The 26,507-nt window shown below is 35.7% G+C and overlaps 1 protein-coding gene across 4 annotated transcripts in view; it reads right to left on the bottom strand.

Moving 5' to 3' along the window:
• The window catches only part of FBXL20 (F-box and leucine rich repeat protein 20), a 108,651-nt gene that overhangs the window by 18,078 nt on the left and 64,066 nt on the right, over positions 1-26,507 (bottom strand). For all 4 annotated transcript variants that reach the window (XM_008523261.2, XM_070562142.1, XM_008523262.2 and 1 more), the window contains 7 exons: positions 21,957-22,011; positions 19,063-19,137; positions 17,679-17,773; positions 17,002-17,070; positions 4,080-4,175; positions 2,028-2,154; positions 704-778 (listed from right to left, as the gene is read on the bottom strand). In XM_008523261.2, coding sequence (XP_008521483.1) covers positions 704-778; positions 2,028-2,154; positions 4,080-4,175; positions 17,002-17,070; positions 17,679-17,773; positions 19,063-19,137; positions 21,957-22,011 — 592 coding nt within the window. The remainder of the gene's footprint in view (positions 1-703; positions 779-2,027; positions 2,155-4,079; positions 4,176-17,001; positions 17,071-17,678; positions 17,774-19,062; positions 19,138-21,956; positions 22,012-26,507) is intronic.

Below are 26,507 nucleotides of genomic sequence, written 5' to 3'. Positions count from 1 at the left end.
CGATATCCTCAGGTTTTAGGTGATCAAACAAGAAGGGGAGGGTATAATAAGCAGAAGCCTTGGCAAAAACCCTTATCAACGTTTTTCATTGCCATGAGAGGCTCTCACTCAAAGGTAACACATATGTAATTTTCAAGGCAAGACAGAAAAGCTACAGGTGTATTGTCAATGTTCTAAGACCCTGAATAATTTCAGCAAGTTCTCTGAGCAAAATTCAGGAGTTTTGGGATAGACACAAAAAAGCTGATAGTCTAAACAAGCCAAATGTAAACTACAAATACTACTTGAAAATAATTTAAACGGTACATTTTGCTTGTCATCTGTTTAAATCAGTGTGGTTCCCAATAGTTACAGTCCACTAATAGGTCTTAATTGGTATGATTGCAATTAATTTACCAAAAATATTTTAAATACTGAAGTTTGTGAGTAATTTACTTCTAAAAAGTAGAGTTTTCTTAAGTCAAAAAGAAAGGGGTGGAGTTGCAGTTAGCTTATGTGGAATTCTGCATAAGCTACCCTCTATCTAATGTATGTCAAAGCCCTCAGGAGTGCATATTGTCAAGTATGCAAAGAATCATCTGTGCGTTTACTGTGTCCCCTGGGTTGAAATGGAAAAACCCATCGTCTTGATGACAGAAACTCTTACAATAATATTACTGAAATGAATTATTAATACGGAAGAGTTGTGCGAAGGATGGCTTACTAAGCAAGTCTGCAAGTTTAAAGTCACCAGTTCAGGACAGTGTGCACCTATGTACTTCAGTGCTTCATCTTCTAGCTAGAAAGATTAAAAAGAAAGAAAAAAAATGATTACTGACACTGTTTCAAAGGAAAAAGATTTAAGAGTGTACACATTGATCGATATATTCTAAACAGCCAACCAAGTTTCAAAGGAACAAGGAAACAGAAACAATGAACTATGATCACATAAGGTGTAATTCACATGATTAGTATGGTTATCAGTATTTTTCATCAGTTCTGACCACATCAAATTCCTATTATCACCAAATCAAGGAAAAGATAAACACTGCCTAACGTTTATGAATTTTTCTTCTGATAAATTAAACATGGCTCACAGCGTTTTGCTAACGGATTATGAAACTAAAATAATTTTCACATTTCTACACTCCCTATAAAGTCTTTTGAAAAGAAACTTTCGGGAGCAGGAGCTGAGAAAGGCATCCATAGCTTATCTGCTGCTGGTAGATCAGTGCCATGCGCACAGTGCAGAGAACAGATGGCAAGTAATTGATTATAACGATGCATTCCAATCAATATTTTTCAGGATTCCATAAATAACCAGAAGCTCAAGCTGTTGTTTTAAGGCAGTCATACTTCCAAAGCTGTTTCAAACAATGGAGCTCCTCCCATTACGGTGAAAGAATGAAGGTATTTTTAATGGAATCCAAGGCCTGGTTTTAGTAACCATTAATAAATTAAGGTAATAAGAGCCTAGGCCTACTTTGTTGTCAGTCACTTCTAAACCCACTCTTGACCACTTCCTTCCAGATGCTACCATGTCACTTTTTCTTTTTCACTGTAAAACACTGAGATAGTAAAATTTTTAATGACAAAATACGTTGGATTTGTAATGTGACTGGAAATAAGCATCAACACTGTAAAATGTAGGTTGCTGTATACTTGGCACATTTAAGAAAAGCTCCTGGTGGTTAAACAACTAGTGAAAATTGCCAAGACTACCTTCCTTGCCTATCTAGTTCAAGATCTCAGGCAGTGACAACATGGCATGTTTTCCTTTTCAGATTAAACTGCATGAAACTCTTCTTGACTATGGTGCATGCTCAGTATCATTTTGTCTCCCCATCTGGCCTCCTCTCAAAAATTTCTCTTTGGTCAGATGTTAATTCTTCTTATATTTTTTTACTCTGTGGAAAACAAATTTTTAGTAAGTATGTATCTTTGGTCAATAATATGTAACAACTACATATCCCTCAAGCTAACATCTTGGGGCTATCTACAAAGTTTATGGTTCCTCTATCATTCATAAACACTACATGGAGTATTACCTGTGTGCAGCCTTTTAAGAACAAGGCCTTGAGCCCTCCACAGCCTCTCACTAGTGCTTGGATGCCATCCTTGGTTACTTGGTCACACCACGAAATGTTCAGTTGCTCCAACAGTGGACATCCCTCACTTAGCAAAAAACAAAATGAAACAAACATATGACTAAATCCAATTCCAAAGGCACCAAATTCTTATTTTATTGACTATTTAGTCAGGGAATGGATACAGCCCCATGCTATGCTACAAGAACATACATATTCATATACATAAATCTACTTAATGTAGATTTAGAACATAGGTAATCCCATAACAACAACAAAAAAAGCAGATTTATCAATGCTTGTGGTGTTCATGTGGGACTGTATCAGTCGGAGGGCCATCTCAAATCCACCTTAACCAACAAGCACAAACACAATCTTGTTTTCCAGATATATTAGATTTTTATGGAGGTTTATACTTTTCAAAATATATCCTTTTTGCACTTATCACATATTTAAAAGGTCTCTATATAGGAAATGTAAAGTAAGTGACTTGTTCAGGTTAACAGTAACTAAAGAGTTTAGATTCAAACCCAGATTTTCTATCAAATAAATCTATTATTTATTAGAGTAATAACAAAAACATTTAAAATTTTACTTAAAAAATTACAAGGATGTATAAATTTCCCTTATCTAGGAAGTATGTAGACTACTTTTTCCACAGGCTCAATGTAGGATATATTGTATTCACTATCTGCCTTCTATCAAATACTAGCTTCATCTTTGATCTCTGATTTCACATTTGAACTACGGAAGAATCCTGAGCTCTATGACATTCTTTGGAAAACATTGCTTTAATTGTTTCATAAAATAAAGCCAGGGGATCTTGGTTCAAGTTCATTCTTCAACATTAATAGTGTGACTTTAGGACGCCTTCCCAAACTTCTCTTAAACCAAGGTTAGCTGTAGCCCCATCTATGTTCTCCCCAAACTGACATACTCACTTCAATCACAGCACTTGTCACACTGCAATATGATGACATGCTTAGGGGTTTTTTTTTCCTCCCACTGGACTCTGAGCAACTTAAGGGCAGCAACAATATCTTATTCAGTTATATTCTACGGCTGAATCACAGTACCTCGCATTCAAAAATGTTTTGGATTTTCTTATCTATAAAGTGTCTGTCCTATCTACCTCACAAGGTTTTCAAATAAATGAGATCACTTATACGAAAATATTTTATAAACTATAAATGTTGTTATATTATCCTACATGGCCAACAGCCTTAGATACATATGTGCTCAATATTCACAATGAAAGTCTAAGAAGGAGCCACACTTTTAGATTACTTATACTCAACTTAACTAGATCTACATTTCTTCTTTTAATAGCTTAATTCTTACTATTCTTAAACGTAACCAATACATGGGACCACAATCATTTATAAAAGGAAGACAAAAAAATAAAGTTACAAAGAGAGTGGGCATTTCATTCTCCTTTTAAGATATATCTTCTGTAATGTACTTTAAAAAATACATTAACATTGAAACAATTAAAACTTATTGAGTGCTTACTACATGGCAGAAACTCTGCTAAGAACTTTATATATATTAGGTTGAACCACACGAAGACAAAAACTGTTGAATACTGGCAACTTTATATGGGTTGGTCTAATACTATCAAATAATAATAATCCTATGAGATGATAAGGAAAAGCTTACAAGGATTATATTTGTTCAAAGTATGTGATTGATAACCTGACTCCAGAGCACTGCTTTTATCACTAGGCTATAATAACATGTGCCGTTTGTGGGGGGTGGGGGAGTGGATCAGGAGAAGCCTTCATAAAAATCTAATCATTCATGTGTAAACTGGACTTACACTGTTCAGAAATCCCAGTTACGTCTAGTCATTTCACCTGAATGTGTCCTGTAATTTGGGCAAGTGATAAAATAAAAGACATATTCTGAACTACAGTATATATCCCTAACACAGTTTCCTTCAATTCCAATTTTCAGTTATTAAAAAAAATTATTTGTTCTGATAATTGGACATTCTTGTTATAAGAAATTTACCTCAGAGCTTTTAGAGACATGTTTGTTATTGATGTACAGGAAGCCAAGTCAAGGTGCCTGAGTTTGGAACAGAACTTGCTAAGGCTAGTACATGTACTGAAAAATGGAAAAAGGAGAAAATAATGAATAAACAAATAAGAAAACATCCTTAGTATATCATACACAATTCTCATTAAACACGTATGTGTATATAAGAACTGTAAAATTTCCATACCCCAAATAAAAGCAATTATAAATCCCGGGACCTTTCACGTTGAATAAGAGGCAGATGTCATTCACACAGGATAAAAAGAAGCTGTGCTATGTATGAGAATTTGCATGAGGGAAAGATGGTGCTTGATTCTCATCTGGAAATGTTAACAGCTACTGAAAGCAAATTACAGACATGCTAAGAGATTTGCATGCACTCTGCAAATCCAGGAACACCAGAAAGCTAGCCAGTACCTGCTAGCAAGCGGTGAAATATGAAGACTGAAAGCTCTGCCTCTGCTCTTTCACTTAAATCTCTGCTCAAGATAACCTTTTGCACAGCAGTAACAAGATAATTGCGTTTTTGCAAGGTATACAGAGGATGGACCAGTATTGGGCTGCAACAAGCTAAGTTATGTAATATTACTATCTACTTTCCTTTATGAATTTCTTAAAGGCCCTTTCCCACAGTGGTCAGGTTCTCGGTTTAATTTTTTTAACTTATGGGAAATTTCAAATATACACAAGAGTGAATAACAGAGAACACACACATACCATTATTAAGCTTTGACATTTATCAATATTCTACTATTACTATTCCATCTATTTCCCCTCCTTTTATTGTTCCAGTATTTTAAAGCAAATCCCAGACATATTATTTCACCTATAAATATTTCAGGACATTTTTCTAATAGATCAGGACTTAAGTCCTTGGTGTCTGATATCCAGTCTCTGTTCAAGTTTCCCCAATTGTTTCACAAATGCCTTTGTCAAGCTGATTTGTTCAAATTAAGATCCAAATAAGAGCCAAACATTCTACTTGGTTGATGTTTCTTAGGACCTTGTGTGGTACTGTTTCCAGTTCTTCTGGGTAGACACCTAGGAGTAGAATTGCTAGGTCCTATACTAAGTTTATGTTTGACTTTTTTTTAATATTGTCACCTGAGCTAACATCTGTTTCCAATCCTTTTTATTTTCCTTCTTCTTCTTCTCCCCAAAGCCCCCAGTACATAGTTGTATATTCTAGTTGCAGGTCCTTCTTGCTGTGCTATTTGGGATGCTGTCTCAGCATGGCTTGATGAGTGAGGCTAGGATCTAAACTGACGAAACCCTGGGCCGCCAAAGTGGCGTGCACAAATTTAACCACTCAGCCATGGGGCTGGCCCCTATGTTTGACTTTTTTTTTTTTAAGATTTGATTTTTCCTTTGTCTCCCCAAAGCCCCCCGGTACACAGTTGTGTATTTTTAGTTGTGGGTCCTTAGCATGTGGGAAGCCGCCTCAGCATTGGTGCCATATCCGTGCCCAGGATTTGAACTGACAAAACACTGGGCCGCCAAAGCAGAGTGCTCGAACTTAACCACTCGGCCACGGGGCCGGCCCGTTTGAATTTTTAACAAACTGCCAAACTGTTCTCCAACGTGGCTGTATCATTTTACATTCCCAACAGCAATGAATGAAGGTCTCAGTTTCTCCACATTCTTGCTAACACTTGGCAGTGTCTCTCTTTTTGATTATAGTCATCTTATTGGGTATAGAGTGTAATCGTATTATGACTTTTACAATTCTGTAATGAACATACTTTCTTCTGCTTATATTAGCCATTCGTCTCTTTCCTTGGTGAAATGTCTATCCAAGTGTTTACCACATTTTTAATTGGGTTGCCTTATTATTGACTGCGAGAGTTCCCTATATATTCTTAATATGTTTTCTTTAATTTCTCTCAGTAATGTTTTCTGGTTTCCAGTGTAGCTATCTGGCACTTCTTTTAGAATTATGTTATCTGCAAGTAAAGACAGTTTTACTTCTTTCCTATGCTCTTTTTATTTTTTCAAACTTACTGCACTGGCTAGAATCTCCAATAGAACACTGAACAGAAATGGCCAGAGTTAACATTCTTGTCTTTCTCCTGATGTTCGGGTACAGCACTCAGTCTTTCACCATTAAGTGAGCAGTAGGTTTGTCACAGATGCCTTTGATCAGATTGAGGAAATTCCCTTCTATTCCTACTTTGCTGAGAATTTTTATCATGAATGGATGTTGGATTTTGTCATGCACTTTTTCTTTATCTAATGATGTATTAGTTATCTATCATTGCATAACAAATTACCCCAAAACTGAGCAACTTAAAACAACAAATCTTTAGTATCTCACAGCTTTGGGGTCAGGAATATAGGCACAGGCAGCTTAGCAAGATGCCTCTGACTCCACCTCTCACAAGGCTGCAATCAAGGTATTGGCCACAGTTGCAATCATCTCAAAGGTTAACTGGGGGCAGATTCCCTTCCAAGCTCATTTCGGTGGCTGTTGGCAGAACTCAGAAGGTCCAATTCCAAGCTCACTCATTTGGGTTTTGGTAGGTTTCAGGTCCTTGCTGGCTGTTGGCTGGAGACCTTAGTTCCTTGCCACATGGGCCTCTCCACAGAGCTACTCACAACAGGGCAGCTTGCTTCCCCCAGAGCCAGAGCCCCGAGAGAAAGTAGAGCAAGACGGAAGCCACAGTCTTTTTGTAACCTAATCTCCAAAGCGACATCCAATCTCTTCTGCAGTATTCTATTGTTAGAAATGAGTCACTAGGTCCAGTCCATGCTCAAGGGGAAAAGATTACACAAGGGTGTGAATACTAGGAGGCAGGGATTATTTGGGGGCCATTTTAGAGGCTGCCTATCAAACTGAGATGACCATGTGGGTTTTGTCCTTCATTCCAGAGGGCAGTAAATCTCACCAGTTGTATGTGGCCCACAAGTCAAGAATGGTTTTGACGCTTTTTAAATGGTTTAAAGAAAATCAAAAGAAGATACTATTTAGTAACATGCGAAAATTATATGAAATTCAGAAGTGAGCACCCAGAAACAGTTTTATGGGAGCACAGCCATGCTCATTTGTTTATGTATTGTCTATGGCTGCTTTTGTAAAACACCAGCAGGGCGGAGTAGTTGTGACAGAGTCTGTATGACCAATGAAGCCTAAATAGTTACTTATTCAGCACCATATAAAAAAAGTTTGCTGACTCCTGCTTTATTCTACTAACTACTATGAGATATTACATTAATCAATTTTCAGATGTTAAATCACAATTGTATTTCTGGGATAAATCCCACTTGGTTATGATCCAAAATCCTTTTATATGTTGCTAGATTCAGTTTGCTAAAATTTTGTTAAGTACTTTTGCATTTGTGTTCCTGAGGGATACTGATCAGTGGATTTCCTTTTATTGTGATGTCTTTGTTTGGCTTGCTATGGGAAGAATACTGGCCTCACAGAGTAAGTTATGAAGTGTTTCCTTTTTTCATGAATCAGTTTGAAGATCAGTATTATTTCTTCTTTAAGTATTTGCTGGAACTCACCAGTGAAGCCATCTGGGCCCGGGCTGTTCTTCGTGGGATGATTTTGAATTGTTCACTGAATTTACTTGTCATAGATCTGTTCAGATCGTCTATTATTTTCTTGAGTCAAATTTGGTAATTTGTGTCTTCCCAGGAATTTGTCCATTTCATCTAGGTTTAATTTGTTGGCATAAAGTTATTCATGATATTTTTGAAGTCCTCTCCTTCATTCTTGCTTTTGATAACTTGTGTCTTCTCTCTTATGTTCTTAGTCTAGGTTTGTAAATTCTTTGGATTTTTTTCTCTTTTCTTTTTTTTGAGGAAGATTAGCCCTGAGCTAACTACTGCCAATCCTCCTCTTTTTGCTGAGGAAGACTGGCCCTGAGCTAACATCCATGCCCATCTTCCTCCACTTTATACGTGGGACACCTATCACAGCATGACTTTTGCGAAGAGGTGCCAGGTCTGCACCCGCGACCTAAACCAGTGAACCCTGGGCCACCGAGAAGCGGAACGTGCGAACTTAACCGCTGCATCACCAGGCTGGCCCTTGGATTTTTTCCCAAAGAACTAGCTTTTGGTTTCATCGATTTTATTACTGTTTTTCTGCTTCCTATTTCACTGATATCCAATCTAATCTTTGTTATTTCCTCCTTCTTCTTGGTTTGGGCTTAGTTTGCTCTTCTTTTTCTAATTTCCTAATGTTGAAGTTTGTTACTGATTTCAGCTTTCTTTCCTCTTTTCTGACATAGGAATTCAGAACTCTATCACTGCTGTAGTTGCATCCCCTAAATTTTGATGGCTTTTCATTTTCTTTCAGTTGAAAATATTTTTAAAATTTCTCTTGTGATTTTTGTCTTTAACTAATGGGTTATTCAGAAGTGTGTTGCTTAATTTGCAAATACTTGGGGTTTCCCCAGATTTTGTTCTCTTATGAATATCTGGTTTTAATTCTCTAGTTCTGGTCAGAGAACATTGTATATGACTTTAATCTTCTTAAATTTATTAAGGCTTGTTTAGTGGTCCAATCTATGCTCTATCCTGGAGAATGTTCCAAGTCTGTTTGTAAAGAATATTTATTCTGTATTCATTGGGTGGAGTGTTCTATTTGCGTAGTATGCATTTTTCCATCTGTTTACTTTTCAACCTATTTCTGTCTTTGGATCTGAAGTATGTCTCTTGTAGACAGTGCATAGTTGGGTCGTGTTTTTTAATCCATACTGACAATCTCTGTCTTCTGGGTGAAGTGTTCGGTCTGTCCACTTTTAATAGAATTACTGATATGGTTGGATTTTGTGTCCCATTTTGCTATCCTTTTTCTATCTGTTTCATACTTTTTTTGGTTTGTTTTTCTGTTTCTCTTTTACCGTTTTCTTATGTTAAGTGTACCATTTCAATTCCTCTGTTGATTTTTTACTTTTTTTTTGAGTTATTTTCTTAGTTTGCTCACAGATTACAATACGTATCTTAATTTACCACAATCTATTTCAGAATAACAACTTAATTCTCACAAAACAGGCATTTTGCTCCAATATATCACCATTCCCTGCTCCCACCTTTGTGCTTTTATTTTCATATGTTCAAATATATTTCATGTATTACTTCTATATATGTTATAAATCTAACACAGTGTTATAATTATTGCTTTATATAGTCTTATATCTTCCAAAGAAGTTAAAAGAAGATATGAGAAAGTTACGGAGTCTTAGATTCACCCACATATTTATCACTTCTGATGCTCTTCAGTTACCAATTCCTATGGATTTGAGTTACTGTATGGTATTTATTTCCTTTCATCCTGAAGGACTTCCTTTAGTATTTCTTATGAGGCACATTCGCTAGCAACAAATTCTCTCCGTTTTTGTTTATCTAGGAATGTCATAACTTGGCCTTCATTTTTGAAGGACAGTTTTGCTAGACAGAGAATTCTTGTTTTTTCCTTTCAGTCCACTGAACACGTCACGTGGCTCTGGCTTCCACTGTTTATGATTAGGTTATCCATTAATCATATATTTCTTGTATATGAGTTATTTTCCTCTTGCTGCTTTCAAAATTTTCTCCTTGTTTTTAGTTTTCAACAGTTTGGCTCTAATGTGTCTGGGTGTGGATATCTCTGTTTTTATCCTTCTTGGGTACACTGAACTTCTTAGACCTGCAGAATAATATTTTTCATCAAATTTGGTAAGTTTTCTGCCACTAATTCCTCACATTTTTTTTTCTGCCCCTCCTCTCACCTAGGATTCCCATTTTACGAATGTTGGTACTCTTGATCTTGACCAACAGGTCTCTTGAGGCTCTGTCCATTTTTCTTTAATTCTCTCTGTTCTTCAGACTGGATAATTTCTACAGATCTTTAAGTTTACTGATTATCTGTTGTGCTATCCTCCCCCTGCCAGCTTTACTGAGATATAACGACATATAACACTGTGCAAGTTTAATGTGTATAATGTGATGATTTGTTAAACAAATACATCATCAAATGTTTACCACAATAAAGTCAGTTAACATATTCTTCACCTCACATAACTACCATTTTGCTGTCGCTTTGTGGAAACATTTAAAATCTACTCTCATAGCAACTTTCAAGTATACAATACAGCATTGTTAACTATAGTCATCATGCTGTATATTAGATCCCTGGAACTTGTCTTATAACTACAGGTTTGTATCCTTTGACCAACATCTCTTTATTTTGTTCTATTATCTTTAATGTGCTATTGAGACTGCTAGTGAATTTTTCAGATATTATATTTCCAATTCCAGAATTTCCATTTGGCTTGCATTTTACAATTTCTATCTCTTTACTGACATTCTCTATTTAACAAGTCATTGTCATTATACTGTCCTTTTATCACATGCAAATACTTCAAAAATTGAGATATAATTGACATATTAGTTTCAGGTATACAACAAAATGATTGAATATATGTATATATTGCAAAATGATCATCACAATAAGTCCATCCATCACCACATACAGCTCCAGTTTTTTTCTTGTGATGAGAACTGTTAAGATCTAATTTTTAAAAATCTAGTTTTAGTATATATGACTTGCACATATTTTTAAGTTTATCCTTAAGTATTTTATGTTCTTAGATGTTACCATGTTATATTCAAAAATTTTTTAAATTGTCCCATGCTGGTAGATAGCTACAAAATTGATCTTTGCCTATTTGTCATGTTTCCTCACTTGAACCATATCATGCCATTTATTCCTTACTTTCCAATCTGCATGCCATCCCCCATCCCTTTATTGTACTAAATGGACTTCCAGTATCATGTTGAATAGATGTAGTAGACCCAAGACCTTGCTTTGTTTCTGACCTTAGGGAGAAAGTGTTCAGTCTTTTATGAGTAAATACGATGTTAGTAGGAGGTTTTTCATATACAAAATTTATCAGGTTGACGAAATTATCTTCTCCTAGTTTGTTTAGAGATTTTACCATTAATGGGTATTTAATTCTGTAAAATACTTTTGTTGGACCTATTGAAATGATCATACGATTTTTCTTCTTTGATCTTTTATCAAGTTGGAACTTAATACTGATTTTGCATGTTAAAACAACCTTGTATCTGGGATAAATCCAAATTGATTATGATTTATGACTCTTCATATACTGTGAATTCAATTTGACAATATTTTCTTAAGGATGTTTACATGTCCATGAGGAACACTGGCCAGTAGTTTCCTTTTCTTGTAATTCTTGTCTGATTTTTGACAACCTCAAAAAATGAGTTAGAAAGTCTTCCCTCTTCCTCCTCCTTCATTTTTTTGAAAGATTTTTTTATGATTAATATCATTTCTTTCTGAAATGTTCAATAGAATTCAATACTGAAGCTATCTAAGCCTAGAGGTTTTTTGTTTTTGGTGGTACGGTTTTTAATCATCAATCCAATTTTTAAAGACATAAGGCTATTCAGATCTTCTATTTCTTCTTGTCAGTTTTGGTAATTTGTGTCTTTCAAAGAATGTATCCATTTTATCTAAGCTGTCAAATTATTGGCATAAAATTGCTCATTATGTTCTCTTATTAACCTTTTAATACGTGTAGAGTCTATAGTGATATTTCTTTTTACAATCTTGGTACTGGCAATTAATGTCTTCTTTCTTGACTAATCTAGACAGAAGGTGACCAAGCTTAATGTTTTTTTTTTGTTTGTCTGCTAAGGAAGATTGGCCCTACGCTAATAGCTGCTGTCAATCTTCTCTTTTTGCTTCAGAAAGATTGTCACTGAGCTAACAACATCTGTGTCAACCTTCCTCTATTTTGTATGTGGGACACCACAACAGCATGGCTTGATGAGTGGTGTGTAGGTCCTTGCCCAGGGTTCTGAATCCGCAAACCCCAGGCTGCTGAAGTGAAGCATGGGAACCCAACCACTATGCCACTGGGCCGGCCCCCTAAGCTTACTGATTCTATTTCAAAGAACCAGCTTCTGCTTTCACGGATTTTCTCTACTCTACGCCTATTTTTTATTTCACTGATTTCCACCATTACTTTTTCTCTTCTTTCCTTTTACTTATTGTGGATTTATTTTTCTTTTTCTAGTTTTCTAAAAACTAGATTTAGAGCCTTGACTCTCAATCTTTCTTTTCTAATGTAAGCATTTAAAGGTATACAGTTTGCTCCAAGCACTGCCTTCGGTGGATTCCACAAGTTTCAAACGTTGTGTTTTCATTATCACATAACAAAACATATTTTCTAATTTTCTTTGTAATTTATCCCTTGGCCCATGGGTTATTCAGAAGTGTAATACTTAATTTTTAAGTTTTATAGATAAGTATTACTGACATCTACATTAATTTTGTTGAGGCTATAGAACACATTCAACATGATTTCAAGCCTTCTAAATTGATTGAAATTTGTTTTACAACCATTATTTGGTGTGTCTTATTGAATATTCCAAGTGCAAAAGAATGCTTTTTTGGGGGCTGGCCTGGTAGTGTAGTGGTTAAGTTTGTGCACTCCACTTTGGTGGCCCAGGGTTTGTTGGTTCAGATCCTGGGTGTTGGACCTACACACCGCTCTTCAAGCCACGCTGTGGCAGCATCCTACACAGAAGAACCAGAAGGACTTTTAACTAGGATATACAACTATGTACTGGGGTTTTGGGAAGAAAAATAAGAAAAAAAAAGGAAGAGTGACAACAGACGTTAGCTCAGGACCAAAAAAAAGCATACCTTAAAAAAAAAAAAAAGAATGCTTTTTGGGGTGCTTTTTGGTACAGCATTCCATAAATGTCAAATAGGACAAGTTCACTGAAAGTGTTTTCAAGACTTCTATAGCTTTCTACTGTTTTTTTGTCTACTAGTTTAACCATTTACTAAAAGAAGAGGATACTATTTAATATCTTTTCCATTTACCCTTTTTCCTGATGTTTACATCATTTGATATAAAAAAAATCAGTAAAGTTTCCTGTCATTAGTAATAGTATATCTTTTCCCATCCTTTTACTCTTAATCTCCATATTATCTTTAAGTTTTCTTTAAATTCTTGAGCATATATGTACTTGTTTTTTTCTTTTGAGGGAGATTAGCCCCGAGCTAACATCCATGCCCATCTTCCTCTACTTTTTTTACATGTGGGATGCCTGCCACAGCATGGCTTAATAACCAGTATGTAGGTCTGTGTCCGGGATCTGAATTGGTGAACCCCAGGCCGCTAAAGAGGAGCGTGTGAATTTAACCACTACGCCACCAGGTTGACCCTGGCAACTGCTTTTTTAAAACTCTTTTTTGGTCAATTTTATAATCTCTGTCCTTTCTAGGTCTGTTTCTATTGACAGGTTTTTCTTCTGGTTCTTCTTCAGCTATCATTTCCTGCTTCGCTGCATGTACTGTAATTTTCGACTAAATGATGAAAATTCTGTATGCTACATTTCTGAGTGTCTAGATTTTGTCGTCTTCTTTAAAGAATGTTGAGTTTTGATTTGGCAGGCAGTTAAGTTAGTTGTGGTTCAATCTGATCCTAAATTTTTTCTTTTAATCATTATTAGGGCAGGTTTAGTTCAGCTCTACTACCAAGGAACGAGCTTTCTGAAATCTCTTTCTAAATGTCCCAAGGTGTTCCACGAGCTTTCTCCATTTTGTGTAGTTAGAACTTCTCCAAGCCTTATTTAAATTCTTGGAATTCTTCAGTTTACAGTTTCCCAGTAATTGCTCTTTCCTTATTAGATGTTCTTTGCCCAGCTTTGTGGGGTCTCAATATGTGCATACATAGTTTACTATTCAGCCAAATCTATGTAGATTTCTGTAGACCTTTTCTGAGTAGTTCCCCCTTCTCTAGACAGAAATTACAGCCACTCTGGTCTCCCTGAACTCTGATCTCTTTCTCTTCAAATCAACCAGAACTTTGTGCTCTTCTTGCGTTCCTTCTCCTTGTGCCATTATCTGGAAAATGCCATCAGGCTGAAAGCCAGGGTAATCATATGGCTTACCTCATTTGTTTCTCAGTCCTGTGTTGCATGTTGTCTAACATTTCAAACTGGTTGTTTCCTATGTTTTGTACAGTTTTATAGTTGTTTACAGCAGGAGGGCAGTTATCATCATGGTCAAAAGCAGAAGTCTCTGTCTTTGATTTTTAAAGTTTGTATAATTTTCTTCTATATTGTGTTTAAAATATTGCATTTCTAATGTCACTAGTTCAGGCAAAAATCTGAACACTGACCAGTGGTTATTTAACGATTTTAAGATATTAAATTTTTTTTGCAGGAGTGATAAAGTTAATGTGCTTTTATCTTTTAGAGATGCATATTTTAGAAATGCATATTTACAGATTAAATAATACGATGTCTAGGATTTTTTTCAAAATAATATAAAATAAGAAGGGGTAGGTGAGTGGGGGTACAGATGAAACAAGATGAGCCATAAAGGGATTAATTTCTCAATTATCAATTTGAAGCTACGTGATAGGTTTACTATACTATTTTGCCTACTTTGGAATGTTTAAAATTTTTCATAAGAAATCAAAAGTCAGTAGAAGTAATTTCTCTCTCTGTGATTATAGCTCCAACTTGACATGGTTAGGTTTGTGTGTTTTGTTTTCAATTTTTAGGGACTGCTTTGATTTCTTTTTGACTTAATTCACGTTTGCTTTTTTTTCCTCCCCAAAGCCCCAGTACATAGTTGTATATCCTAGTTCTAGGTCATTCTAGTTCTTCTACGTGGGATGCCACCACAGCACGGCTTGATGAGTGCTGCTAGGTCCGTGCCCAGGATCCGAACTGGGAAACCCTGGGCTGCTGAAGCAGAGTATATGAACTTAACCACTTGGCCATGGGGCCAGCCCTTAATTCATGTTTTAATTATGTAAAACAATTACATGGCTATTAAAGTAAAATTATAAAACATGATATTCAGAGGTCTCCCTTTCATCCCTGCTTGTTCATGCCTTCTCTCTCCCCCATAAGTAACTATTTTTATCAGTTTTTGATTAAATAGTTAATTACTGTTTCTTTTTGAAAATATAAGTAAATACGGAAATATATTTGGATTATCTCCCCGGCCCTACAAAAAAGTATCTTATTATACAAACTCCTCCATAGTTTGCTTTCTTAATTTAACAATATGTACTGGAGATCACTCTGGACTACTATACAGAGATTCTCCTCATTCCTTTTATTTAACCAGTCCTCTACTGATACACATTTGAGTTGTTTAATGTCTTTCGCTATTAAAAATAATGCAGTATTTGTTATTACAAACAGTAAAACTTAATAGCCTCGTATATAAATCATATTATATTTTTGCCAGTGTATTTTTGTTATCTAAGATAGATACCTTGAAAAAAGAGTAAATAATATGTCACTTTTCTAGATACCAAGTAGTCAAATTCTCAATCTCTGTAACATTAAGTATTCTAAGGAAAAAAAATAAACAGGTAATTTATCTAAAGTAAATGAAGGGCTACTGGTATAAGTCATGGTGGGGGAGGGTAGTAAATTTGTCTCTCACATTAGAGGTTTCCAAATCAATCCATAGGAGTAATACTTGTTAGCAGAATTAATAGCCATAAGTGTCTTTCAGACACTTTCTATATTAAAAGTTAACAGTGTTGCAACCTCAAAGAAAAGAATAAAATAAACAATGTGTACCCTGTACTTGGAGTGTCTTCCACTTCCCTTTGTTCAAATTCTAAAGATCTTATGAGGCCTTTCTGAACAGGAAGATTCAGTGAATAATCCTGGCCCCTCTCTGTGTAAACATGCTTCTTCAATGGCTTTGCTTCACCTCATGATAAGCAAAAATTTCCCTACATAGTATTTAAATGTTATTTGATATATGTTATTATCAATATATATCTTTGGGCTGAATGTTTTTCATGTCTACCTTTTATGTCTATTGTGTCTGTTGACAATAAACTCTCAAGAATAAAGGATTATGGTTTTTTTTTTTTTTTAAAAGATTGGCACCTGAGCTAACAACTGTTGCCAATCTTTTTTTTTTTTCCTGCTTTTTTTTCCCCCAAACCTTCCCAGTACATAGTTATACATTTTAGTTGTGGGTCCTTCTAGTTGTAGCACGTGGGACACCACCTCAACATGGCCCAACAAGTGATGCCATGTCTGTGCCCAGGATCTGAACTGGTGAAACCCTGGGCCCCCGAAGCAGAGCGTGCAAACTTAACCACTCGGCCACAGGGCCAGCCCCAGGATTATGTTTTATTTCTTTCATATTGTGACTGACACAGACACAGTGCAAAATATTTAAAGAGTCGTTTAACAAATGCTCTCAGTGCTCTCTTCAGCAGCACACATACTATATAATAATAAATGCTCTCAATATTGATTATCATAATCAATGTTTAGTCCTGTGTTTAAGATTTTACATCTTTTTATAGAATTATCTGTTTACTTTGTCTTTTGAATGATAGCTCCTAGTATCTTACTGAAATATAAGTAGTCCTAGTAATTTGTATTATTAATATCTCTACTGCATATTCACTGACTACAATTTTGAAGTTTCACTTTAAATATCAAGATAGGAGGGCCAGCCCCGTGGCCAAGTGGTTAAGTTTGCGCACTCTGCTTCGGCAGCCCAGGGTTTCGCCTGTTCGAATCCTGGGCACGACGTGGCACTGTTCATCAAGTCATGCTGAGGCGGCGTCCCACGTGCCACAACTAGAAGGAGCCACAACTAAAAATACACAACTATGTACCAGGGGTCTTGGGGAGAAAAAGGAAAAATAAAATATTAAAAAAAAAAAAAAACCAAGCTAGGATTTGGGCCAGATTCCAAAATAAGTTTCTTATTCCATTTTTACTTTAATGTCACTTTCAGCTTTTAAAATCTCTTTCCTCTATAAAACCAAAATGAAATTTGCTAAATGTGTTTAGTAGCCTGTATTTAAAGCTAACGTAGGCAGGACACAAGGGACTGTGACTTACCCTTCTAAAACAAAATACTTACGCATCTGTAGTCTTTGTACACCCATTGAGATTCAGTACTTCAATGTTCCTACAGTTTTGTGCAAAGGTCCTTTACAGGAAAGAAACAAAGTAAAAGGTGTGAAATTAAATGGGCACAATTCAAGGCATTAAAAAAATAATAATAAAAGATGTTATTGGTAATATTGGACGTTGGTACAAAAGTAGCTCACAATTACAAACAAATTAATGTTCAACTATAAACTTTTAAACATTGATCTTTTTGTCAACCAAAGTTAAAATTATCCTTTTTGTGTGTGTGTGTTGTTGTTTGTTTTTTTTTTTTGGTGAGGAAGATTGGCCCTGAGCTAACATCTGTGCCAATCTTCTATTTTATGTGGGATGCCACCACAGTGTGGCTTGATAAGCGGTTCTCGGTCTGCACCTGGGATCCTAACCTCCAAACCCCAGGCCAACAAAGTAGAGCATGCAAACTTAACCACTATGCCACCAGGCTGGCCCCCAAATTATCCTAACTTTGAGTAAACAAACTAAAAAAGAATTTACTCAAGGTTCCAAAACAATCATTTATGATACAGGGAATCTGATTTTTTCAGAATAGCCTAGGAATATAAAAACTATTTTAGCCTTTTCTGAGTGAGATACTATTCTTCACTTTAAGAGTCAAGATGATCAGTTAATCAGTAGTTATGTTCTTACCTTAATGCATTGTCTCCTACGCCAAGACACCCACGAAGACTTAACTTTCGTAAAAAGCCCCCACATCTTTTAGAAATATTCTCCACTACCCGGCCCTGTAAAAAAGAACAAGTAAACAGAAAGATAAGCCACCGCATTGTTTTTGAAAAGAAAATATCCTCATTTTTATTAATTTGTAAACAAGGATGACATCTGTTCATTTTAAAGACCTAATTAATTATGAAAATTTCAACTTACTATAAGAAAGCTTTCCTCATTAACCCATCTACTTGAAAACATACCTAAACCCTCTGTTGTTATTTTGTTCAATTTTCAGATACACTGTATTAAGAAATGGTGCTCTGTAGTTCTCTTATGCCACCATATTAATGTAGACTGCCCTCCTGGTTATATCGCAGTTACTGAAGAACATTAACTCTCTTTATTATTTCTGTATCCTTTCCAAAGTGCTTACTATAATACTGTAAACACATGAGAGACTCAGTGAACACTTAATGAAAGCTTGTTTAATGATTTTGTGGGTCATGTTGCTTTAAATATTTACATCCATAAGGATTAGAGAAATGTGAAAAAAAAAAACCCACCATAATGTCAGTGGGTATTATTTTAAAAGCACTTTCTGAAAATAATGAAAGGTTCATGTGAGGCTCTTTCTAAACTTCTTACATGAATCCTCAAGACAATTAAGTTTCACTGGAACGTAAAAAAAAAAAACCCAATTAAAAAAAAAATCTAAATCTAAATCTCATTTAATCCTTATAACACAATGAGGAAGCTATTATTTCCACTCTCCTGATGAAAAACCCAAAGACCACAGAGCTCAAATTCAGGTTAGAATAATTTAAGCTTAAGCCATTATGCTTCTCCATCTCAGAGATAATAGGCTATACTAAGCAATGAAATATGTGGGAAGTGAGAAAAGAAAGAAATCTCTCCCTAGCAAAATAAATGATTTTGGCTTTATTCTTTTTTCATTCTCCATAAAAACTATCCATAGGCTCCCCAAGAACCAAAACGCTCATCTCAAGAATAACTTATGCAAATACCATCCCCCAACAAGTTGTTAACTCTACTTATTCTTCAATAAACACACACCAAAAGACTTCCTTAAAATAAGCAAACACAGGTTCACATTTCCACTGCAAAAAAAAAAATTTTTTTTAGTCCTATTAGAACTAAATAATTTAGTCTTTTTTGAGTAAAATAATTCTCAAAAACTGAACAAGCTCTTGGGAACGTTGCAGGCTCCCACGAAGTTCAGATGCAGTGAAATTAACAGTTTCCCTCTCCAGGGAAAGGAGATTTATATGGTTGGGGCTAATCTGTGCCATGCTGTAATTACATTCTAACAAGAGAAATGGGGCCACACACCACATAATTATACCTCAATATCCCTCTGGAAATCAAACAGGTCAATTCGCTGCCAGTTACTGCCATCCAGAGCCAGAACATTCCAGGCCTATTGTGAAGAAAAAGAGACAGAATGAGCAGAAGCTGAAATGAAGGGGAAAAACAGCAAAATTCACATTCATAAATCAACCTACTGATGAATGAAACCTACCAAAAAATTTCTCACCTCCCCACCATTAATTCCCAAAAGGTCTGCCTTATTTCTGATTCCTACTTAATTCTCCAATTAGATTATGTCATAAATGAAGGGGTTATAGAAACTAGCAACTATGAAAGATCTTACATTAGGGGGGTGGGGAAAGGACAGGTTGTGATAAACAGCATAGTCAGAAACTGTTTTCTAACTGGAAGATTCTAGTTTCTAATCTCAAAATGAGATAGTTCAGCTGATGAAAAAAATCAAGTCTGTTACTCTATCCCTCAACTAGGAATAAGTTGAGGGTGAAACCAAAGAAAGGACAGTACTACGAATATTGCTATGTTCGATATATATTTGCTATCCATAGTATCACTTGGTTGGTGACCTGGGACTTAGAGAAGATACCATCACTTCTCCATGCACACAACAGAACCTTAATGCCTTCCTCACTACCAATTCACTCACTCAGGCATGTTTTCCAGTTGGTCACCTTTCCCTCCAACTTTATTCAGGGGTAATTTTAGAACAGTGAAAGTTTAAGACTTCTCATACACTTCTTTGGTAAGCTAAAGGGAGGTAAGAAAGTTTCTAAGCTTTTCAACTTTTTAGGATTAGGTGAAAAATGACTCCAGTAAGAGTTAATTTGTTGTAGATCATTCTGTATTTCAATCAGAAAGCCTTTAAAAGTTTTCCCTATTAAATTTAAAGTATAAAAAAAGTCTTAATATTCTTGAGTTATAAACTTAGAATATCATCTCTTACTACAACAAATTAAAACACAGATTCAATACTGAAATTCTAAAAAGGAAATTGTGGATACACTTATAAGCCACAGGGTAACTGTCACATAATCAGCAAGAAATATTGTAGGGGTAAATAGTTATTACTCTAGAAATCTTTAAGTTTTTCTCAGGAGTTCAATGTTACTTTTCTTTCTGTGGCTTCATATTTTTCCAATGGTTTCTTGAATGGCTAGCCATGGGAGACACATATAAAACTTTTAAAGATCATTTGTTTACTAGATTCTTGGGCTAAATATACCTCTGATTTGGCTTGATAGTTCTCATTTCCTTACACTACTTTCGCCAGACGCAAGAAACATGCCAAACTGAGACGAAGATTGGGAATGACAGGTTCTTCTCTAGAGTTGCGTGTTTTTTTTTTAAACAGATTAATTATATACTTCAAGTACAGAGAATAACAGGATAACTACTGATGTACCAACTATACAGATTTAATGAAAATTGGCACTGTGCTTTTCTTTCTTCTAAGTTAAAACATATTAAGAGGAAAAAGGAACCTGCAAATGAAAATAACAATTAAAACTCACTCAAATCAACATTCCTGAGATGAGACACTGCAACCAAACAGGTTTAGACACTAGTCTGGGTAGTTTCCCAATGATGACCTTGGCTACATTATGGAGACACAAAGGAAACCCCACTCATTTGTACCAGCCCTGTCTAGAGCAACCATTCAAGTGCCAGAGACAGAAATGTCATGAATAGAAATCATCAAAATACTACTAATTGTTTCCAAAATAGCTGATATACAGATTCAGTACGGTTTTTAGGATGCAGACATTACATTAAATGCAATGTAGTAAGACATGGTGAATTTTCTACAGAAAGTTTTATGGGTTTTCTTGAGGGGGAGTGGTGTTGGTAATTTGGAAAAACTGAGTCCACCTACAAAGATAAACACAATACTCTATGATATAACCAATATTACATATCCAGCACCTGAGATTGTATCTGGTACATAGTAGGTTCTCAATAATATTTGTTAAATGAGCAAGCAAAAAGGCCAGCTTATAAGATGATACTTGTAGGTATTCATTTTATTAAGTTAATTACTATGTATCTGTATTAGAAAAGAGACTAGGAATGGTTCATAAAGCAATTTACTCACAACAGAGATTCTATTCTTTCTATTAGTGGCAGCAAATAAGATTATGATGTTTCACTGTTTTGTCACAGCAAAGTCAACTAACAAAAATGGGTAATTAAATGTATTGTAGAAACCGACTTTGAGAATGAAATCTGGTTTGCTCTACAATTTTTCGGTTTTTTTTTTTCCCTCCCCAAATTCCCCCAGTACATAGTTGTATATTTTAGTTGTGGGTCCTTCTAGTTGTGGCATGTGGGACGCTGCCTCAACATGGCCTAATGAGCCATGCCATGTCCGCACCCAGGATCTGAACCCTGAGCCGCTGAAGCTGAACGTACGAACTTAACCACTCGGCCACAGGGCTGGCCCCTACAATTTTTAAAAAATTGAATTCTGGCTATTATCTTTTGAGGAGAGAATACAGGGAGGTAACATGAGAATTAGACCCTCAACAGCCTTCTGTGTGTGTGTGCGTGTGTGTGCGTGTGTGTGTATGAGAGAGAGAGAGTGCGTAAAATAAACCAGGAAAACATAATGAACACTATCTTACTACAATTCTGAGCAGAGCCTAACTTTTTAATTTGCATGTTTAATGCTTTTTCACTGAAAATGTTTCCTCTGTTTGTATTATACAAATAGTCAAGAGTTCCAAAAGATTAAAGTTAGAGACAGTACATATAGTAGAATTCCACGAGTTTGCATATGCCATGGGTGAAACAACATCCTTTGAAACACAACAACACACGGCTAACATCTGAAGTAAACGGTTCACCTACTACAGAAGCTGATATTGTCAGTGTCAGGAAGGGGTCCCCTGTAATTGTGTCAACCATTCTTACCCTGGAGACCTGAGCACAGCGACACAAGGTAACAACATCCAGAAAAGAAAATATCCTAAAAAGAGATGGAGACAAACTTTATTATAGGATAAAGTAGTTTCTCCTGATTTTTGCCTATAAATAATTGGCTATGTTAATACACACACAAAAAAGGCAGAAGTTCTTTTAAACAATCACACAAAAAGGTGGAGCAATTTACAAAGATAATACTGCTGATATAAAACATATGGGAAGAAAGTAATCTTTCACTTGATAATGTATGTGTAAGTACCAGACAAGTTCAACTACTTACGTCAAGGGATGATAAAAAAAAATTTTATCAGTTAAAAATATTTTAAGTAAAAAACCAATTTTCACACTTCGGGTTATCAAAAGAAATAGGCTAGGGAAGGGATATCTTTATAAAGAATTTTATGGTTATGAAGAAAAAAGGATATAATAATATTGGAACACCTAAAAAATAGTGATTATAAAAGTTATAAAACTCACTTAACACATCAATGTCAGGAAATATTTATTGCCTAGAATTTTTCTCAGTCTTACAGAGGTTGAACATTCATTTTGAAGCATTATTAGTTGAAATAATTTATTTGCTTAAAGCCTGATAACTCTCTCCACTATAAGCCACTTGCAAAAACAGGGCAGAGCGGGAGCAGAGCGAATAAGTCACTTCTGCTTACAGCCCTCCTTACTCATGAACACCTTTTAAGGTCATTTTGATCTGAATAAGAAGCTAAGCTCTTTCGCAAGTGGTGAAAAGTACAATATGGTATGTACTTCAAAGATTTGAGTAAACTAAAGTTATTGTGCTTAAAGAATTTTATAATATTCCTTGAGATAACCTGGAGTGTTACAAAATGGAGGTCAGGAAGCATTAATCTAGAGAAGAATAAAGGCTAGATTTTCTATTCTCTGATTACTTTAAGTGTAAAAAGCTTCTGAGTTAGCTTAAGAACAAAATTTTGTTGTTTAGTGATTAGAGGCTATCAGTCACATTTTGGAACTAGGAATAATCTGAGTTAATAATTTCATCAGACAGAAAGTTATGTGCATTTTTGAAATATTCTTAGTTTTTTAAAACTTCTTTTTATTTGGATAAAATACACATAAAATTTACCATTTTAACCATTTTTAAGTGTACAGTTCAATGGCATTAAGTACATTCACATTGTTGTGCAACCATCACCATCATCTATCTCTAGAACTTTTTCATCTTCCCAAAGTGAAACTTCGTACCAATTAAACCATAACTCCTTATTCCCCCCTCCCCTAGCCCCTGGCAACCACCACTCTAATGTCTTTCTCTATGAATTTGACTACTCTGGGTACTTCATATGAGTGGAATCATATGGTATTTTCCCTTTTGTGACTGGCTTATTTCACTTAGCATATCTTCAAGGTTCATCCATGTTGTAGCATGTGTGAGAATTTCCTTCCTTTTTAATGCTGAGTAATTGTTCATTGTATGTGTATACCACATTTGGTACATCTGTCCATAGATGGAAAGGCTGGATGTCTTTCTTTTTCTTTTGAGGCAGCCTTGTTACCACCCTGATGGCTCGCCTTAATAGCATGAATCTCCCATCTTCTTCAATACTGATTACCAACTCTACTCCCAAATACATATATATATCCTCAATCTGGGTACCTCAATTCCTGAAACAGTAAATTTATCCAATGCAACAAACATTCTTGCATTGCTGAAATGCTGCGGCTTTTTCTTGTCATCCATTATATAGTACCTTTATGGAGTTCCATAATCTCAAGATCCTGTTTCTGCCAAATCATCACTAATCCCTGAACAATTTGTATAACTATAATACTATACATGGGGGGCAGAGGTGAGAAGCTTTATAGGTGACCATCCTAGTTAGAATTCAGTACCTTTCAACAGAAAGATTCTCTACAAAAGCAAGCACAATACATTGACATGAAACATCAGGCTGGAGGTCAAATGCAGACCTAGGAGACTCCCTGAAGCACACATGCCAACACATAATTCTATTCTTAAAATATTGACTGGGGTTCTAAATATCAAGATCTCAAAGAGCTAGCTTTTCGTCTGGATTTTGACATTATAGTACATTAAAAAGAGAGAGAGAAGACAAATAGATTCACTGTGCTCCTGTATTCAAGTAATAAGAGCTTGGTCTTTCCAGTCCTGATGTGGCTCCCTATTAAGATGGATTTGATAAGCCTCAGTGCTTAAATCCCTCCTACTACTCCACAAGAGTCTGTCTAAATGTCTGCTATTATTTACTAACTTTTGACTTCTCCTTATTTTATGTACTCAACAATACAGATAATTATCTTTAGAAACCCAAATATAAGACTTGGTGGGACAGGCTGCCAGGGTTAGCTAGAGAGATTCTTTTTGAGGGGAGAGCCCACAATGAGTATTTAGTCTTCCAAATATGGTAACATTAACTTAAATAAAAGCATCACTATACTTATAAATATGTATTTGTGGGACAAATCAAAGGGAAATGTTATCTCCACATGATAGGCAGAATATTAAACTACATTATACTCTGCACTTTCCTGCTTTTCATCATCTAGGCTAGGTACCTTAGACCGTGGTTAGAGTGCCCTTTTCTCCAACTTCAACCTTCTATAATTACCTCTGAGGATACTGATGGCAATAATCAGAATAGTTAAGATCAAAGAGCTAAGAAAACTGAGATGGCATGAAGGGTGTGCTATTGTCAAAGGATTCTGCTCGATTTCCTCAATAAAAGTCCTGGCCCACCTCTTATCAAGAGATGGTTAAAAAACTGGCCTCGCTTTAGGTTGCCCAGGTTTAAGCAAAGTAGGCCTCAACTTCCTCACTCTTGATAAGGAATATCAGGAAGCAAAAAGACCTTGGCAAGATTTCTGAGACATCATGTGGGAGAACACAGGGTCTTACTACTGTACAAAAAAAGAAAAAATCCCAGATCCTTAATACTAAATCCTTGGAGAAGAACATGGGGCTGGCTGTTAAAATCAATATTGAAAGAAGATTTTGGGATATGGTTACCCATAGTATGGTTCTGCAAAAAGGATTTATTCCCAACTTTCTTTGACTTCACAGTCTTTTTTTTAAAAGATTTCATTTTTCCTTCTTCTCCCCAAAGCCCCCCAGTCTATAGTTGTATATTGTAGTTGTGGTCCCTCTGGTTGTGCTATGTGGGATGCTGCCTCAGCATGGCCTGATAAGTGGTGCTAGGTCCACGCCCAGGATTCGAACCGGTGAAACCCTGGGCCACTGAAGGAGAGTGTGTGAACTTAACCACTCGGCCACGGGGCCAGCCCTTAGCTTCACAGTATTAATGACAAATATCCTAAACCTTCTTGAGCAATACCTCTTAATATAGTTCTTTTTTATTTAAAAAATTAAAAAGCATAGAGTGGTTCTGGAGAGGATATAACAAAATGGGTAACTTCATTTATATCATGGGGCTACCTATGGGCACAATTTTTTTTGGAGAATAATTTGGCAGCCCCTATTAAAATAAAAAGCATACATACTACGTCCTGTAGATGCAAAAGTATGAGTAAAGATGGTTATCAGAATGTTCATAGCAGCATCATATGAAATATCAAAAAGTTAGAAATGACCTTAATACACACCAATAAAAAATGCTTAAATTATGGTACATTCATTCAAGGACTATTACATCGTTCTTAGCAGCTTTTAAAAAGAATGAGGTAGAGCTACAAGAACTGACCTACAAAGACGTCAATAATTATTAAATGCCAGAAACAAAAACAAGTTGCAGAACAGTGTTTATGTTTTCATTTTTGAAAAACATACAATACGTATACATGAACACATGCATGTAAATATTGTACATATCATATATCTACATATATCTTACCTTTGTGGGGGGAGAACAGGCTTTTCTGGGGGGCAGTATTGAGATAGCAGGGATAAGGAAGTCATTTGTTTATTATTTTATATTTTTATTTATTTTTATTTTTTTAAATTTTTAATTTTTAAATTTTAGCGCTTTTTTCCCCCTAAAGATTGGCACCTGAGCTAACAACTGTTGCCAATCATCTTCCTTTTTTTTTTTCTATTGCTTTTTCTCCCTAAATCCCCCAGTACACAGTTGTATATCTTAGTTGTGGATCCTTCTAGTTGTGGCATGTGGGATGCCGCCTCAACATGGCCTGATGAGCTGTGCCATGTCCGCACCCAGGAGCCGAACCGGCGAAACCCTGAGCGGCCGAAGCGGAGCGTGCAAACTTAACCACTCAGCCATGGGCCAGCCCCCATTATTTTATATTTTTAAAAAGTGTTGGGTTCACGAGTAATTTATATTTTATTTGTTAAAAAAAATTTTTTTTAAGGCACTAGCTAAAGATCTTTGGCTGCACGATGTGTTAAAGCCTGCTCCGAATTTAGAGTTCTAATACTTGTCTACTCTCTGGCAGAAACTATACATTTTCAAAATTGCAAGCTTCTTATTCCTCACAAGAGACCATCAGTTTGCAGGACTTGTTCATTAAAACTGTATGCTAGCGTCTTTATTACCAAATGACAGATGTAGGTTTACTAGGCTCCTG

The sequence above is a fragment of the Equus przewalskii genome, chromosome 10 (genome assembly GCF_037783145.1).
Source record: "Equus przewalskii isolate Varuska chromosome 10, EquPr2, whole genome shotgun sequence".
NCBI lineage: Eukaryota > Metazoa > Chordata > Mammalia > Perissodactyla > Equidae > Equus > Equus przewalskii.
This window is presented reverse-complemented; position numbering and strand designations above follow the sequence as displayed.